The sequence below is a fragment of the Pipra filicauda genome, unplaced genomic scaffold (assembly GCF_003945595.2).
Source record: "Pipra filicauda isolate LSUMZ 115617 unplaced genomic scaffold, ASM394559v2 scaffold267_size1258537_pilon, whole genome shotgun sequence".
NCBI lineage: Eukaryota > Metazoa > Chordata > Aves > Passeriformes > Pipridae > Pipra > Pipra filicauda.
This window is the reverse complement of record NW_024104384.1, coordinates 684,637-702,265: the sequence shown is the minus strand read 5'-3', so window position 1 is coordinate 702,265 and position 17,629 is coordinate 684,637. Positions and strand designations below refer to the sequence as shown.

The following is a 17,629-nucleotide window of genomic DNA, read 5'->3' as shown; positions in this document are numbered from 1 at the left end:
GATGGTAGTAATTGTGGATCCATATGTTAGTTCTGGTCTTCTCCCTCTTTAGCTGTCCTTTATATTGTTAGGTCAGGCTTAGTTCTCAAAACAATTAGTGATACAAGGTGTGGTCTAGTTAGGGGCTCCTTCCATGCAGGTGGCTCCTCAAAGACAGGTCATTTTGGTAATGGAAGTGTGAATTTGACCTGATTGCACAAGGTCACGTGTCCCAGAAGTGTGTTTCCTTGCTTTAGTGTCAGAGGACTTCAGGTAGAAGTAAGAAGGTTCTCCTTTTAGGTCTCTGGTTATTGTTTAGAACTTAAATTTCTGGACAGATTGGTTAGACAGAACATGGAGTATGTGTAAGGTGGTCTGTCACCTCTCTCTTGCTCCCTTTCTTTTTGAAGGTCTGCATTGTGAAAGTACTTTTTAAAGTCCTTTTTTTTTCCTGTTCTAACAATGAAATATTAATTTTATTGTGTTACTGTGTTGAGACAACTGTTTTCTGTGCCTGGTTGGCTGTGTTCAGCTTCTGTAGATAATGACTGTGTCTGAGCAAATGAAACCCTGTGCAGTTACTGCTTGGTGTTCCTGTGCTTACACAACAGGGAATTTACTCACTCTTTGCTTTGATATTAAGGACTAGGATGTGTCAGCTCTCTCATCTAGAGAGGCAGAGTGGTGCCTCATAACCTTCAAAAATACTTTTCCCTTTCTAACTGATCTCAGAAGAGTTTTCAAGTGTCTGAGAAAGAAGGGGAGGCCTCTTTGTATCAATTTTTCTCCTGTTTTGCTTTCCTGACATTTCCTATATATGGGATTTCTCAGCTGGGTACAAACAGCTGTAAACTCTTTGAACCTTGTTGCCTGTAAGGCTGATGATGCAACAAATGAGATTTATGGGGAGACATTTTGATGAAGGGTATAGTTAAGTGGGGTGAGAACGAAGAGGTTTTTATGGTGACCCTTTTTCAGATCTGAAATTGAATCAACAAGCTTCAGTCTAAGCATGTGTGAAGATGATTGCATTGAGATAGCTTGGATTTATCAGTGAAGTATTATAGAAGCAAGTAGAGTGGTGAGGATGGGATGCTTATAAAGGTAAAGTGTCAAAGTAGCTTGTCTGATAGGAGAATTTAACTAGATGGAAGGTAGCTTCCTTTCTCTGGAGCTGGTCTGCAAAGCAACTGTTACATAACACTGGTAAAACAAAAACATATAGAGGAGTTTATCCTATGAAATCAGAAACTTGAGTGAGTGTTAATTGGGGAAAATGTACTGACAACTGCAGATTGGACTTGCAGAGGAGACTATGGTGGAAAGTACTGAACAAATTCAAGCCAATTCTGACATTTTGGGCTGTGGTTTGACCATGTTAGTTGTACTTCAGAAGTAAGAAATTGTCAGAAAAAGTCTGATCAGTATCAAGTATGAAAAAGCAGATATCTTATTTTTGGTTAAAATATTTTTATTCCTTTTTCAGATTATAATAATGAAGATGAATTTGGAAGAAAGCTGAGGTTCCTCTTGCAGCAGCTTCCACCTGTTAATTACAGTTTGTTAAAGTTTCTGTGTAAATTTTTAGCTAATGTAGCATCTCATCATGAAGAAATTTGGTCAGCAAGTTCTTTAGCTGCAGTCTTTGGTCCGGATGTTTTTCAGTAAGTTAATTATAAAAGTTCATTAAGTGTTTCTAGGTGAATTTGAGGGCATGTCTGTAGTTTAAAGTCATTCCTAGTCCATGAGCAACAGTAGCAAGTCCACAGGATGGTTTTGCAGTTTTTGATGGGATTTAAACAGCAACTCATCTGTGAGTTGTGGCATTAGAAATCACTGATTTGATTGTTGCATTACTTATTTATTCTGAGGTTCAGATATTTTAGTGATAGTGTGTAAGATTACTGTTTGTAGCAAGAAAACAATTCTGGGAGAAGGCAGTTAAAAGTACAGCTTATCCTGGTGTTTCCTCTCTACAGGAAAACACTTGAATTTTAAATATTCCTCATAAAAATTAAATGCACTAAATAGTTGCTACTTCATAATTTTAAAATATAAAATAATATAAAGCTTTGTAATGCCAGCAGTGTGAAGGCATGCTTGAAGTTCTGTGGGTTCAGAATGGATATGGGGTAATGGTGTGAAATGTAGCCCTTAGTCATGGGAGTCATTCACAGGAGTTCTTTGGGAAAGTTGGATTTCGATTTTTAAACTAAAACAGTGTTTAAATCTTTAGCATTTACACAGATGTGGAGGATCTGAAAGAACAAGAAATAGTTAGCAGAATAATGGCGGGACTTCTGGAGAACTACTATGAATTTTTTGAAAATGAAGAGGAAGATTTTTCATCTACAAATGATTTAAGCTCAATAACTGAGCAGGTAAGCGTATTTTGAACAGCAATATGTTATCACTTAACTATCTGCTATACACATTTATGATTATGAAACATATATTGAAGTATAATTTCTTTAGCCTGCCTTCTGGTAGTTTCTTGCAATCTGACCAAACCTGGCATTTTCTTAATTTTCTTAATGCTTCTGAAATTGTTGCTTTTGTAATAAGTGTAGCTGTGCCATGTGGAAAAATCCATAGGAACTAAACCAACAGTGATCTCCTGTCCAACACAGACATTGTCATGCTGTCTAAACAGTAGAGCTTTCTAAGTACCTTTTTAGGAATGAACTGCTTTTGAACCAAATGAAGAACCAAGCTGTTGTTGTCTTGGTCAGCAGTATTTCTGGGCATGTCTTACAGAAGCATGCAGGGTCTCATACTGATGATGTTCTCAGTGGTGTTTTCCTAATCCAAAGGCTTTGAGTGGTGTTTCTGATTCTAAGACTTCAAAATGATGTATTTTCTGTAAAGAGGAGAAAGAATAAATAACAAGCAGTTGCTGGGGAAGGTAACAAGAAATACTGAATGAATGAAGCCTATCTTATGAATCCCTCCCCTATTCAGCAGGACAGGTAAGGCAGGTAGGAGGGCAGCTGGTTGCTTGCTCTTCCCTGCAGTAGCCCTTGGTCTGGTGTGCCAGGCGTGGGCAGCGAGCTGGGGTTGAGCAGCTCTGCTGTGGATGCTCCTCAGCAAAGCTGCAGCTCTGGAAGGTTCTCTGAGCTCAGTGCAGGACCATGTCTGGCACTGGGACCTGCCACAGCCCTGCTGCCTGCAGGGAGCTGTGGGACAGAGCTGGGCTGAGGCTCCTGCAGCCGGAGGCTGGGGCTGTCCCTGGGTCAGGGCTTGGTCTGTGCTCTCATGCTCTGAAATTACTGACTTGGCTGTGCCTCATGATGTGCTTTAGCAAAAGGGTTTCCCGAGCACAGCAGCGTGTTTGGTGTGTGGTTTTGTTTGGTTTTTCCCCTCAGCTGGAAGGCTGGTGGGGTGTCCCTTTAATTTCGCGGTGTCTCCACCAGATGTCAACAGTGCACTTGTGTCGGAGGGGACAGAAGGGCCGCTGTCCCTGCCGGGCACAGCCCCCCCGGCAGCTGCCCCCAGTGTGTGGGTGGGCTTGCCTCTGCTTCACTGGCACATTCTCTTGCAATTACAGAGGAAAACCAGGGATAAATATGTTTTGTGCCCAGAATGTAGTGCCATGTAACACATTACACCCCTTTTAAAAATAAACAAATACCTCCTCTCTGCCTTCTTTGTAATCTTCAACTTCTAAAGTTTTAGTTTTTCTTAATTTAGTACTTTTGTTTTACACTCATGTGGCAGATACTATAAAGCATATTTTCTTAAGGCTGCTACTTTAGTTTTTGGGTTTGTACCTTTGGAAGATCAGTAATCAATCACAGAGGGGCCTCTGGAGTCAAACAGCATCACTTTATTCTGTTTATCTTTTCATAGTTTAGACCTAGTTGCTTTTTAAAAAAATGAAGGTGGCTGTCTAGAGTTACCACTTGGATATATTGTTTTACTTTTTAAATTGGTTATATATTGCTGCTTCAGTAAAAACATCTGTGTTTGGAAACAAAGAAACAAAAAATAGACAAGAGGCTTCACAGAAACTTTGTAAGTGTTCATTTAGCACTTTAAAGTTTGGATCATTCAGAGCTTTAAAGTTCGGATTCGTAGTCCTCTGTATTGCCTCCCCTAGAAGGGTTTGGAAAGGCTTCTGATACATGAATAAGGCTTCCTGTGGAATAGAGGAGAATTATCTGTTTTATACAAAGAAGAAGAAAGGTTCTGTGGTTCGTGACTTCAGTGTGGTTGGGATTGGGTTGTTTCTTGAATCTGCTTGTGTTCATTTGTGGCATTGGAGGTGGTGCTTGCTTTTCAGTTTTTGTCCAGTGTTTCAAAAGTAGCTTTTTAATGATGTGGAATTTCTGGTTTTACATAAAAGCAGTCCAGTGTGCCTGTTTTTTTCCTAAAATTGAAAAGTGTTCTGCTTTTACACGTACATTACTTTCATACCTCTCATGCTCTTTTAATTCCCTGGACCTCTTAAAAGGAATTTTGCAATCCATTAACTCTGATTAAATCTTTTTTAGATCAATGATCTCTTGGAAGAAGAGGAAGATGTAAAGCTTGAGCAATCTGAAGAACTTCCAGAAGATGGCACAGAGAAACCTGTTGAAAGGCCAGCTGTGGTGCATCTAGATGTGACAGGGAGTCTCTCGGATTCCAGGAGTGTTACAGCATCAACAAGGTAACTCAGTCCTGCCTTGGAGTTTGGATTTAAAATCTGGGATTATAGTTTATTCTGTCAAAGAGAGAAGCTGTCAGGATTTTGACATAAGTAGTGTCTACACACTGAAGCTTTAGAAATAGGTGCAGTTCCTATAATAGTAAAATATGGGTTAAAATAACTGTTCCCAAATTCAGCAGAGGAATGCCTGTAGGACTCAGACTGGATTAAATATGGTGATTTATGCAGAGAAAGGTAAAAAGGGCATATTTTAGTGAAACTGTTAAGTGGTATTTAAACAGTAAATTTTGTAGCAGAAATAAAGAGTCTGCATATGGTAGATGCAAACCCATCCTGTACCATCTTTCCACCTCTCCCTTTTGGTGGGAAATCCTGGGACTGTTTCTTGTCACGTGCTGGTGGAGAGCTGTGGGCAGGTTTGGAAGTTGGAAGGTGTGATACAGGCAGGAATGTTGGAGTGGGAGTCAGCTTTTAAGAGCAATCCTCGTAAAGGAGATGCATAAACAAAAAATACTTCCTTTTGAGAGCTTATTTGCACTTGCTTGTAATGCACAGGATTTTATTTTTAAGTCAGCTTTGCTTGTACTTAGAGTTTACATTTACAGATGGTGAATTTTACCTCTTCCCCTCTACAGCATGTGTTTGGTATGGGCATTGCATGGAAGAACTTGTAGGGAGGGGTGAGGAGGAATTTATAATAAAAGTGTGACTAAAAGCAGCAGAAATGAAGGGAAAATCACAATTAAGCTACTGCCTAAGAATGAGTCATTTCAAGAATGTAGATTTTGGGTTGAAATCTGTTCAGCTGCTGGCAGCACACTTCCTTCTACGTCATGGCAAGAAGTTGTAAAATATGAAATAATGAGAGAAACATAACTCTGTTTTGTAATTTAAATTATATTTTAATAGTTAATTATCTTGGTCAGCAATAAAACTGTTTAATTTTAGTTTGAGTTAAAAAAAAAAAAAGGTTGCAGTTTACCTGTTCACGGGTATTAGGTTGCTTCTGGAATGTGTAAACACAGCAGTAGTGACAAACTCGACATGTTTAAGAGTTTAAATTGGATAGCCTGAAGAGAAAAACATTTTTACTTGATGTTTAAGGTTAATTAAAAATGAATAGGCATTAATTATGGTTGGCATTTTACATAATTTGTGGGAAAGGATAAGGAGGAATCCTGTAGAAGAAGGAGAATTTTGACTGTAAAACCAGATCAACTGCAGGAAACATTAAAAAAAATTGAAGTGAATGAGAAAGTATGCTTTCTTGGATTTTTAACCACTATAAATACTGTGAATATTACCCCAAGCCTAAAGGCTTTTATGTACATATTTAATGGCATTCTTTTGGACTTAGTTTCTTGATGTAAAAAAAATAATAATTAAAAAGGCGAATGTTAATGCAGGTTTATTGGGATTATTTATCTCTGTCTCGAGGTAGGGCCTGTGGCAGCTTTTATATAAAAGAGAAGGAGAAGCAGATCTCAAACGTGATTCTTTCAGTTCCCTGTCTTGGAGTTTTGTTGCATTTTTACTGTTAGATTTTGGGAACCAGATATCTGCATATTTCGGTCTCTCTGTGGAGAGAAGGAAAAGAATGCTGAGCTTTCATGTTCTGCATTTTAAATATTGGTTATCTTGATTCATACAATGGGGCACCTGACCTTCCTCCTAGTTATTTGGACTATAACTTGCTTATAATTTTGCTCACTACCTTTTTTCTGTACTAATTCTGTTTGTACTTTCTGAAACCTGTGACCTTCCTGCGCTGCTTGGTGTTAATTTGACTTTGAGATCTGGTGGGAACGTGGATAATCATTAATGCAGTTTGATTTAGAGGCTGCTTGCAAATGGTATTTCAAATAAACCTGTTGAGTGATCTTGGAACCCGTTCCCCAGCCAGGGAGCATTTGTTGCACACAGGTTGGAATTGTGCATGGAAAGGAAACTGTTCTCCTTTACCAGGAGCCTTTTCCCCACGGCTCTTTTTGGTTTTGATGTCCTGACTTCTAGAGAAAAGAATCACCGAGTCAGCATTGCAGACGAATTTTAAGATGTGCTGTTGAAATAACTGCTTCAGGCTCCTTCTCTGTCATTATTCCAAATTTTTCATCACTGTGCCTTGCCAAGCAGTATTTGCTGTACTTGTGCAGTTCATCTCAAATACTGTCAGTCAGAAGTCTAATATAAAAACCCTTCGTGTTGGGGCTTTTCAGAACTATATGTGTAAAAATACAAGATACGACATGTGAGTTGTATAAACAGTTTACTTTGTTTCTATTAAATGCAGTGAGAGGGGCAACATCCTCACTGCTTCTGTGATGTTTTTGTTAACCCTTTTGTGATTTAATCAGCTCTAATCAGGGAGAGGTGATAATATTAACCAAGCGAGACAAAATGCATGGTAAAGCTGACCAAATATAACACCTGCCTGAATTGCTGGAAAATATATTACTATTTTTGTGTAGTGCCGTTTTTTTGTTCCTACTTCCACCCTGGAAAATCTGTAAACAACATGTTAGGAAAGCTTTCAAGTGTTGATTGGGCAGCTTATTGTCAGGAGTGACCTCATGTTGCAGTCGATTTCTATTTAGACTGCAGGGTTTAGTGCAGCACTCCAGAAGTGCCAGCCCCCGGAGCCCAGCGAGCACCATGCACAGCCAGCAGCCAACAGCTCGCTTTGCTGGCTTCCAGATGAGGCATTTTTACATGAAGTGCTCGTTTGGGATAGCAAAGATAATCAGAATGGCCTGTAAAGTTCTCCTGCACAGGTAAATCTCTGAAAGGGCGATGTCGTTTTGATATGATTCGTAGTTAAGACTTTTAACTTTGAAACTGTGGGAGGTTAAATGTGTTTTGGAGATTATTTCATTTCATAATAAGTCAGAACTGGTTGTTTTAATGAGATAGAAGAATCTGTGTACAGTCAGGAAATTACTAAGGATAACTTGGACGTATTTTATCTCTGGTTAATATATTCTTCTACTTAAGGTATGTTTTTACCGGGACCTTTTGTGGGTAGGGAGGCAGTGCAGAAGGAGTTCTTAGGAGTGGGTTAACATTATGAAACAAAGATGTTTACCTTTGTGTGTCTTGCTGTGTCATGCTGCGTTCAGGCTGTGCCTGGCAGTGTAAATCACAGCTTTTAAAAAGTATCCCTGAACTGTGGAACGTGGGCTCAGGAGTTGGAATTGGCTTTTTAGCCAAGATTTACACATTTTTTTCAGAAAGGGCTTAATTGCTAAGGTGATTAGTTGAAGATGTAAGATATTCTTTATGTAGTAAGAGGATTCTCCAGGCTTTGCAATACTGCTGATTTATGCCCAGCTTTTGCTGAGTCCCTCTCATGCACCTGAAGGTGTTGAATAAAAGCACTGGAGAGCCGTCCTGTGCTGGGGGCTGAAGGTTACACACTGAGATGGAAAATTTTGTTGTGAACCATGTCTGAAGTCATCTGGATTCTTTGGAGATGAGTTTGATTCTCCCTGATCTTGACACAGTTCCTCATTGTCTCAGGTGGTAAAATAAAAGGATTTCAGGTCATCAGTTTCCTATAAATAGTGTTTGTACTTGTGCCCTTGACTTGAGTTTTTCTTGCTCTCTTTTGCAATTAGAGTGTTGCAGTGTTTTGTGCTCTGATTGCCTCTTTTTTTCTCCCACTGTATCCTAGGAGTGACTGTTTTAATAGTAAATGGATTTCAATGTACACAGTTATGTATTAGTACCTTTAGAATGTAAACATACTTTTTATAATGCAACTTTAGTAGAACTTATTGAGAGGGATGCGTAAAATTATATTTGTTGTGTTTTGGAATATTACTGTTCTTTTGCTGAGATTCTTGGTCATGCTCCTTCTCTCTTACCTTGTTCATGAAACTGAACTTACAACTTCATATCTTCATTTTTTTTATTTCAAATATTGTCAAAACAAAATGTGTTTATCAGAAAATTTACTTTGCCCAAGTAGTAGGACTATGCTGAACTTCTGTGCACAGAAATACCAGTGAAATGTAAATATATAAAGCTGTAAATTACCTTACTAATTTTCTTTTTTGTTGGGAAGAAAAATGCCAGTGTGTTCCCCCTCAGTTGTTCCATCCAGCAGCTTTGAAATCATTGGCTACAAGGTCTGGCTTCTCTTTCAGGTGTTTTAATTTCCCAAAGCCGTGTCCATTTTGAAATGGTAGTTGAGTGCTGCCCATTCTGTCGGTGCCTTTGGAATAGATCAGCTTTCATTTTTCACCCAGGCAAACACACACACAAATCATAGAAAGAACTTGATTCACCAGCAAGTTTCCATTCAAAAAAAAAAGGAAAGAAAAGAAATTAAAAGCCTCTGTGAGCACCTGCTTGTTCAGTTGTGCTGTGGTGGGTTTAAGGTGTCTTAAGGCAAACTAGTGTAGTTATTTTTAAATAAATACCTTAGCCACTTTCCTTATCAGCTTCTGTTTAATTGAAAGTCCTTTATTGCTTGTGTTTCATCTACTTGGAGGAACAAAAAAAATAGAAAGTCTGCTTGAGGTGGTCTCCCTTTCTGGTGGTGGAACTAGTAATAAACTTGATAAGGTCTAACCAAGATGTTCTTTGCTGCATTAAAACTCTTCTTAGGTAAGCAGAGAGACTGTCTACATTTTTTAGTGCAAGTCAGGCTCACATCAAAACTACCTTGCAGTGGTAGTGCCTGTTCAGTTTTCCAAGGGAGTGGCAAATTGCCTTGTATTTTGGGGTTTGCCTTATGCATTCATGAAAATAATATTTAAAATCAACTCTGTCTGGCAACAGTGTTGTTGCACGGTAAGGAGTAGACTAAAATCTCATTTTTCAGCTTTTAGGGCTTAGTTGCCTGTAATAGGAAAAAAAAAACGTTTACCTCCCCACCTCTGAGTTAAACTGCAGTTAGTATTTACTTCTTTCTGAGTGAGGTATATATGTTGCAACTCGCTGCTTTTTATAGTAGATTTTTCATCTTTTATTTTATTCTTACCATATTTACTGTCACTTTGTCTAAAGTTTTAAGTATTCTGTTTCTAATGAGAACTTCGATCATGTTAATGGAATATTCTAGAGGGACCACATACACATGAATTAACTTACTTGTGTTAGTTGTGCTGATTTCCACCCTTCCAAACTCCCCCAGAGGACTTTAGGATTCTGGGCTGAAGTGGCTTGTACTGGGAGATTTCCAGATGTTTTCCAGATGTCTAGCCCCTGTCCCAAAACCTCTGGAAGGTACTTGCCCCTGAAATGTTGTAGCTGTGCTCAGAGAGTGTTGTAGATCTGTTGAATGTTGCAGAATCAAATTATACAACAGTCTGACAGGCAGGGAAGAACCTGTGGAGGAAAGCAGAGTCATTTGGAATTTGCTTTAGGCAGCAAAGTTAAAATGTGCATTCTTAAGCAAGATGTCAGGAAAATGTTTGACTACAAAGTGATTAGTGTTTCCCATGGGAAAGGCCACACATCTGAGAGCCTGTAGCTTCACAGTATACCAAGTATTGGCTCTTGAGAGACAGAAATCTGCATTGCTGCTTCTACAACTTTCTGTCTTGTGATGGTGCTCCTTAAGATTTCTTCATTTAAATAATAAAGGGACTGCAAATCAGGGTGTTCTTTACATATTTATTCTACTTTTATTAGCTGCATCACATGCAATCTTTAAGTATTCTCTAAGTTGATTTCTGTTAACTTCCAAGACTTTTATTTCGTGTGATAAGTTTTTGCATTACGTTAACTTATTTCTTCTTTATTGCAGTGCTCATATCTCTCCCATAAGTATCTTGCCAGCCTCTGCAGAGTAAGTATGATGAAAATATAAAATATTTGAATGATGCTGTTACTAGAACATCCCTACATCCCTACATTCTTTCAAAAAAATGCAGTAGGTTTGGTGATTATAGTAATGAATTAATATATTCTAGTGTGAAGTATTTCACTTTATGGCATTTAACACTAATGTGGGAAAAACCTGATGTCTGTCAGTGTTGTTGACTGCAGGAACACGAGAGCACAGTATGGTAGGATCCAGAGTCCAAAATACTTTGGTTTTATACTTAGATACATCATAAATGTTTGACTTTAAAATTATCATAGCATTCACATTATATTTTTAGCACCACTTCTGGTTATTGATACTGAGCACAGTTCAGTGGAATTTTGTGTGCAAATGCAAGGGGGAAATAAAAGCACAACTTCAGAGTTAAAATGGGATTAAATAGTTTAAGATTTTTACAGGAAGATTTTCTATAGGCCTCTGTGTATTTGGGATGAGCTGGCTAAGAAGCACTCAACAGAACAGTCTGTTTTTAAAGAATGCTGTTCTTTTCTTGGTGAATCTTTGGATATATTCTGTGTCCTTCATCAGGTGCTTGCCACAGGATTTTACTGCCACGTTATTATATTAAGCTTTTATAAGGGTTTTTTGCATGCTTATTAAATAATAGTCATTGTAATGTGTTATTACTCTTAAAACACTATTGATAGACTTCATAATACTTTATGTAAATCTTATGAAACAAAAACCAGTGTAGTAATTTCCACTGCCTTTTTGGAAAAGTTAGTCTCTTTTTGCCTTGAAGTGCTTGTCATCAAATATTTCGGTTGTGTAAAGTTTCTCTCTGCCTTTCTGCATAGTTGATCAATGCAAAAGGAGAGCTCTTAATAGGAATTTTCTGTCTTTTTTTTTCTCTTTAGCATTTTAGAAAGAACAATCAGAGCAGCTGTGGAACAGCATCTTTTTGACCTGCAGAGCAGCTTAGATAACGATCTGAAACATATCCAGCAACACAGACTGGGCTGTAACAATGAAGAAAAAAATCCCAGTGGGGATGAGGAAGGATCTAACAACCAGTAAGACTTTGTTCTGTCTGCAAGGAATTCTGTAGGATTGTATATCTTAACTCTTCCAAAAAAACCCTGCCCAAATCCCCCACATCAACCCAAAAGTTATGACTTTTGCTATTGACTTGATTTTAAAACAAATCAAATTCCATCTGTTGCCAGTAATCAACAGCTCTTGAAGCAAATATTTTACATTTATTTTGTGGTTAAAATGCTATGAAATGTATCTGCTTTACTGCTGAATTCTGAGTGAGCGGCACAAGAACTTAAATTTACCCAAGTGATTTCATTCTTATCTCACTGATTTGACTCATGACAAAATTTTACCATATTGAAGTTATTGGAGATGCTGTTTCAGTTTCTTTACCCTGTCTTTTCATGTCAACATAGATATTTTACTGCTCTGGCTGCCAGTGTCAATGAAACAGCCAAAAATGGATAGAATGAGCACTGTGGGTCTATTTGCACAGTGTTTCAGCCTCATTTGATCAGCTTTTATTTTTGTTGTAACTCGTGCCATGTTCTGAGTGTAGTGATTGCCATGGCAGCATTGAGAAGCTGGTACACTTCGGTGCTTTATTAAAAATAAGTAGTCATGATTAATACCTAGACTCCAAAAACGTGTTGTTAAGACTGCAGTACCTCCAACAACCAAATTCCTTGGTTGCTCAGAGCCTGGAATACATGAACAGAGCCTGAAATACATTCAGTGTTCACAGACTTAAATGCTGTTTTATAAGTTGTTCAATCTTTACTGGTTTTAAAGTCCTATTTGTGACAAGAGGCCAGAATAAAGTTAGCAGTCAATCATAAAAGTAATAATCATCAATAATGATCAATTAAACCTGAGTTTTAGTGTTAGAGATGTAATGCCTTTGAAGTCATTTACAAGTGAGTAATTGCCTGGAAGACCTGGAGGAGCTGAATTCCTTCAGTCACAGTGTAAGCTCTTTAAAGGTTGGCTGATTTCAGAGACAGAGGCTCCAAGTGCCACCACTGCTGATTTGAAACCAATATCCTCCTCTGGCACAGGGACTATTCCAAATGCTTCTGATCATCTTCCACTGTGGATTAACTGTAAGACAGGATACCTGATATCTTTCTTCACAGTGGTTGTCTGGGTTCTCTAAGGCAGCAAACTGTGCACAAGGCAAATACACAGTTACATGAAGAACTACAGAAAACAGTGAGCCAGGAAAAGTTTCTTAGAACTAACTTAAACTGATGGCTGGAGTTAAGGAAAAATTGTGAAAATGTTAATTTCAAATCCATCCTGTTTAGTATCTCCACATCTGATAGAGAAGGAGCTTTTTTTAAAGTAGTTTGGAATTCTTTGTGAGTGAGGAGAAGGAAGGCAAAGACTTGTGACGAATGAGAGGATCATGTGGGAACTGGGATGGTGGCACATAAAGAGTATATGTGAATGCAAAGATGGTGTAAATTAGTTTCAATATGGATGTACTGTTACGAGCCTTAAGCTGAATTCTAGGAAGATTCAATGTTAGAAATAATGGGGTTTCTCACTGGAGGGAAACACAGTGGTGGTAGCTATAAACTAACTGGCCTCAGTACTGGGAGGAGTGTGGTCACAGCAGTGCTATCAGATCACAATAGTTTCAGTATGTCCTTGCTTCTGGCTGTTGTGCTTTTATTCCTTAGGTCAGCGTGGTAAATATGGGGTGTATGCCTGGCCCTTAATACAAGAATCAAATAAATGCATTTTAATATGTCTATCACCTACTGATGTAGAAAACAAGTATATGTAAACTACATAGATAATTAAATTCACCTACAGGTGATTTGAATAGTAGATACTACCAGTGTCTTTGGTCAGAATAATTCTGTTCAAAAAAGAAAACCACAAAAAAAAGTGTGGGGTTTGTTTTGGTTTTTTTTTTTTTTCCTTTCAAGGGTGGAATTAAAGGTCCCTAAAGTCTTTCTGTTCTTATCTTTAGGAATGATGTTATTGAAGATAATGACACTGGTAGCAGTGAGAACACAGGAGACTGCTCTGAAGTATTGGTTTGCACTGATTTAGGCAGTGAAGCTATGAAACATGATACTGTAACTGGGGAAGAAGAAAGCATTCAGGTGAGAGAACAGTCTCCTGTATATCAAACCATGAGTTGATGTGACTTTTTAGTGCTTTAGAGATCTAGATTTTCCTAATTTTGAGATCATCAGGTTTTCTATGTATCATTACCTGCTGCTGTTGCTCTGTGCAGTCAGTTATCTCCTCTGCTGTACCATGTGCACAGAGAAAGAAAGTTTTGTGTGTTTTGGTGTGACTTGTTTGGACCCTGACTAATGGTTTTCTCTTGGTCTTTCACAGGTACCAGCCCTTCCTTCTGCTGAGGTAAGTCAGTGTATAGCACTGGTTAGAACAGCAGCTGTTAGTAAAGGCTCCCTGGGGAGCAGAAGATGTAGAGCAGTGATTGCAGCACAGCCCACAGTTAGTCACCTTGTACTGGATCAGGAAAGGGTAGGACTCACCTTGAGACTCTGCAGCCTCTTGACTGTGCTCGTGCAAGGAAGGTGTGGGTTTGTAAACAGCTAATTACAGACTCTTCTCTCTAGTTCCAGTTTCTTCTGTGGTGGGCAGGGATGTCCTGTTCTTTTCAGCACATCTTCATCTCTTCTCTAGTTGAAAGGGGTTCTGCTACTTCTCCTTGGGCCTCTTTGCTTGGCTGTTTGCTTCTGCTGTGCTGATGGCTTGAGTCCCTCCACACTGTTGTGTACTCTTAAAATTCTTACACTTGAGGTGTTCAGGGAAGGAGAATTAGACTGGTGTCCTCTTGAAGAGCTTCAATACTTAATATTGTCATTTTGAAAACTGTGGATGGACCATTTATATTCCAAAGCAGAAAAGTCTTGTCTAGTATGCTGCATGAGCACATACTGGCATGTAGTGCTAACATGCTTGTAAAAATAAAATACTTAGCTGTATTTTTTAAAAACCATTTTGCTCAGAAAGTACAATGTTAATGATACTTGAAGTGGCTGTTGAAGTTTTCAAAGCAGCTGAAATTGTAAACAACAAACCACAAGATAATTAGGTGTCATAGACTTAATTTTGGCTTTGCTTTCAGATATTATGCTTGAATTGAATAGTTTCGTGTCACTGAAAGAAGCAAGTATTGTGTACACTCTGGAAGCCCAGTATTGGAGCAGCTGTAAATATTGAAATAATTGTTTGCCCTATACAACAAACTTGCCTCAGCTTTGCTTTGAGCTGCAAATTGTTAGCTCTTCACATATAATCAAATGTGAAGGTTTGGAGTATGTGTGACCTGGATTTATGATAATGGCCTGAACTGCACCAGCATTTTTTATTAGTGAGCAGAGATCAGTCTCATTCTGGGTATCTTTGTGTGATCGAGCAATGCTGTAAAATATGTGCTGACAAAAATGAAATCAAGGATAACAGTAATATGCAAGAAAATAGAGGTTTTTAACTATTGCACCAGGTAGCCCTTAGCAGCTGTGAAATAAACCCTTCTAATGAAAAAAAAAATCAAATCTTTAGTTCCTTATTTATTTGGTAACACTTTTGTTGTTACAAATCTAAATAATGAATTCTGTGGGTAGAGAGGTTTGGTTTACATGTGTAGAGAACTTTCTAGAATGGTTTTCTGCTTTTTACCTGGGAGTCCATAAATCTTCCTGAGGGTTTCCTGAAAGATAACTAGATAAGCAAACCTATTGTTAGTAGACTTAAATGAACTAGAAGCATTTAATGGGTCTGTGAACTTGAAAAGATAGGAATGGGCGCTGTAGTAGTGCAACTGTGAGTTGTTTTTATGCAAAAAACCTCTTTGCTGGAGTGATTTTCACTATTGTGATGTGTTCTTCTCCTGGCCTTTGTTTGCTTTCAGGGATCAAAAATGATCTTGAATCACCTGTCAAGCCAAATTTTTCAGTTGTTCCCACGAACTGGCATGTTGGTTTAGAATTTCACAGAATATATTTGCTGTCCTGTTTTTTTCCCGATGTATTAGTTCCAAAACTTGTTCTAAAAAATTACTAGATTGTTATCCTATAGCACAAAATGCACAAAAGATGGGTTTGAATATAATGGGGAACATGATGCTTGGGAGAGCATGATAGAAGCACTTTTGTTGTCTTATCTGGTGTCATTCTTGGCTTTTTTGGCTGTTTAATAGACTTTTGTCCATGGAAATCAGTGATAAGATGACATTCTGGGGTGAAGTTTTGGTTTTTTCAGTGTTTGTTTCTCCCTTCTTGTTAATACACCATTTCAAACATTACTGAAAAGTTGTATCTTCTGGGGAGAGGTTAAAGGAAAATACAGTGATTCTCCTGTGTGGAGGGAATTTGAGAAGAGCACATAAGGTTGTAGGAAAAGAAACCTCTGTGTGTGAGCTCTCCTCTGGTCCTGGAATGGAAACACAAGCAGCTGTTTCCACAGCTACAATGAGTGTGACTGAGCAAGACTTGCCCAGTTCATCTCCAGGCTGGAAATTATCTGCTGGAGTATGACAAATACACTGTACTTAGAAATTGTTTCCCCAAATTGGAATTTGACTGGAGGACTGAAATAATGTAAACAGAGTACTGGAGTTTTTTCTGGTCAGGGTGAATATTGCTGTCAGCAGTGTCAAAGTGGCAACTGTTGGTGTATTGGAACTCTCCTGGTAACTTGCTTTTAATATGCAGACACTTTTTGTGAGCACTTTGTAAAGTCTAAACCCAAATGACTTATTTTATATTTCAGATTTCTTATATTCCCCCAAATACGACTCTTTTTGAAGAAATCAAGTACTGGGCTTTGAGAGAAATACTTAAAGCAGTCAGACATCCCATGCCAACTTTTAGCAAACAAAATGGTGACATGAATTCATCTGAACTTGTTTTGTGAGATGGTGTCATAGAACTGCCAGCATTTCTTCATCCCCTTCCAGCTCTGTTGCTGCTTTATTTAGTAACAGGGATTAGTAGCTCCTTTTGGAAAGTCTGTCAGAGTTGTTTCATTTCATATATGCTGAGCACAAGGCAACATCCAACCCAGCTGTTTTCAGGACTAGGATGTAGCAACTGCCATGATTTTAGTCACCCCGGACTTCATGCTGTGGTTGACAATTTGAAGTAGAACTTTTATTGAAGAAATAATAAAAAATGGTTTATCTTAAGATGGAAAGCCATTGTCTGACTTCTGGTGATTGAAACACTTGATCACTGGCCTTACTTTAGCTTTAAAAATACTATACGGTTAAAAAGTATGATTTCCACCCCCTCACATTAGAAGCTTTTAGTTCTTGAGGGTATTTTGTGGTCAGGGATGATTATGAAAATGTTTTCAGCTGAGAATGCCATTCCTAAATCTTCTAAACATACTTTTTGTCAACAGACTGCAGACGTATTATTGCAACCATGTGATGAAGATGCAGATGTTGATGGAGAAAATAATAGTGAAAGGTTTGTGTTTTTCTGTACCCACTGACATGGCAGGATTTGCAACTTCAGTTTTGAAATGTAGAGTGTATCAACTGTCATTTGTCACAACACAGCATAATATGGGGGAGGTGAACTAAACATACCACATTTCACGTATGAAAACAGGATAAGATTGAGTTACCTTTTTATATGATATAAAAGGCATGGAACTTTATGTGCTCAAAAGAGAAAATAACTATAAGCCTATATGATATGGCTTTTTCTTTGAACAATCCTATGTTCTGGGCAAGAGAAGCAGAAGAAGAAAAAGTTATTTTCTTTAAAATTTTTTGGCACATTTTATTGCTCTTAATGATTGAAGAATTAGTGCTGGTAACAGTGACTAGCCAGAAAGCTTTGTTAATTTGTAGTTTGAGTTCAGCACTGATTGAAATTTCAGTTTGAGTTGAATGGAGTCTTAAAATATTAACCTCCAGTTCAAGAATAAAACTCTGAGCTGTTTCTATTTCCAACTTGGTTCAAGCCCAATTGTTTAAATGCTTCAGTTTGATATTCCCTGTGAAGATCACAGAGGGGGGGGAAAAAAGAAGTAATGTAACTTTTATTCCTCAGAATTTTAATTATTGCTTTAAGTAAATACATTGTCTATCTGCTAAAATGGACTGGGGTTTGTGAGAATAAAATTTAAGAGGATTTTATGGTATTTGTTGTCCATTAAGAACTTGTATTTAAAATAATTTGGTCTGT

General features: G+C 38.1%; 1 protein-coding gene across 5 annotated transcripts in view; it reads left to right on the top strand.

The window, feature by feature from the left end:
* Positions 1–17,629, top strand: part of FAM13B (family with sequence similarity 13 member B) — a 46,298-nt gene that overhangs the window by 13,625 nt on the left and 15,044 nt on the right. For all 5 annotated transcript variants that reach the window (XM_027736030.2, XM_027736055.2, XM_027736009.2 and 2 more), the window contains exons 5-12: positions 1,466–1,643; positions 2,216–2,360; positions 4,473–4,630; positions 10,383–10,424; positions 11,321–11,476; positions 13,423–13,558; positions 13,800–13,823; positions 16,836–16,903. In XM_027736030.2, coding sequence (XP_027591831.1) covers positions 1,466–1,643; positions 2,216–2,360; positions 4,473–4,630; positions 10,383–10,424; positions 11,321–11,476; positions 13,423–13,558; positions 13,800–13,823; positions 16,836–16,903 — 907 coding nt within the window. The remainder of the gene's footprint in view (positions 1–1,465; positions 1,644–2,215; positions 2,361–4,472; positions 4,631–10,382; positions 10,425–11,320; positions 11,477–13,422; positions 13,559–13,799; positions 13,824–16,835; positions 16,904–17,629) is intronic.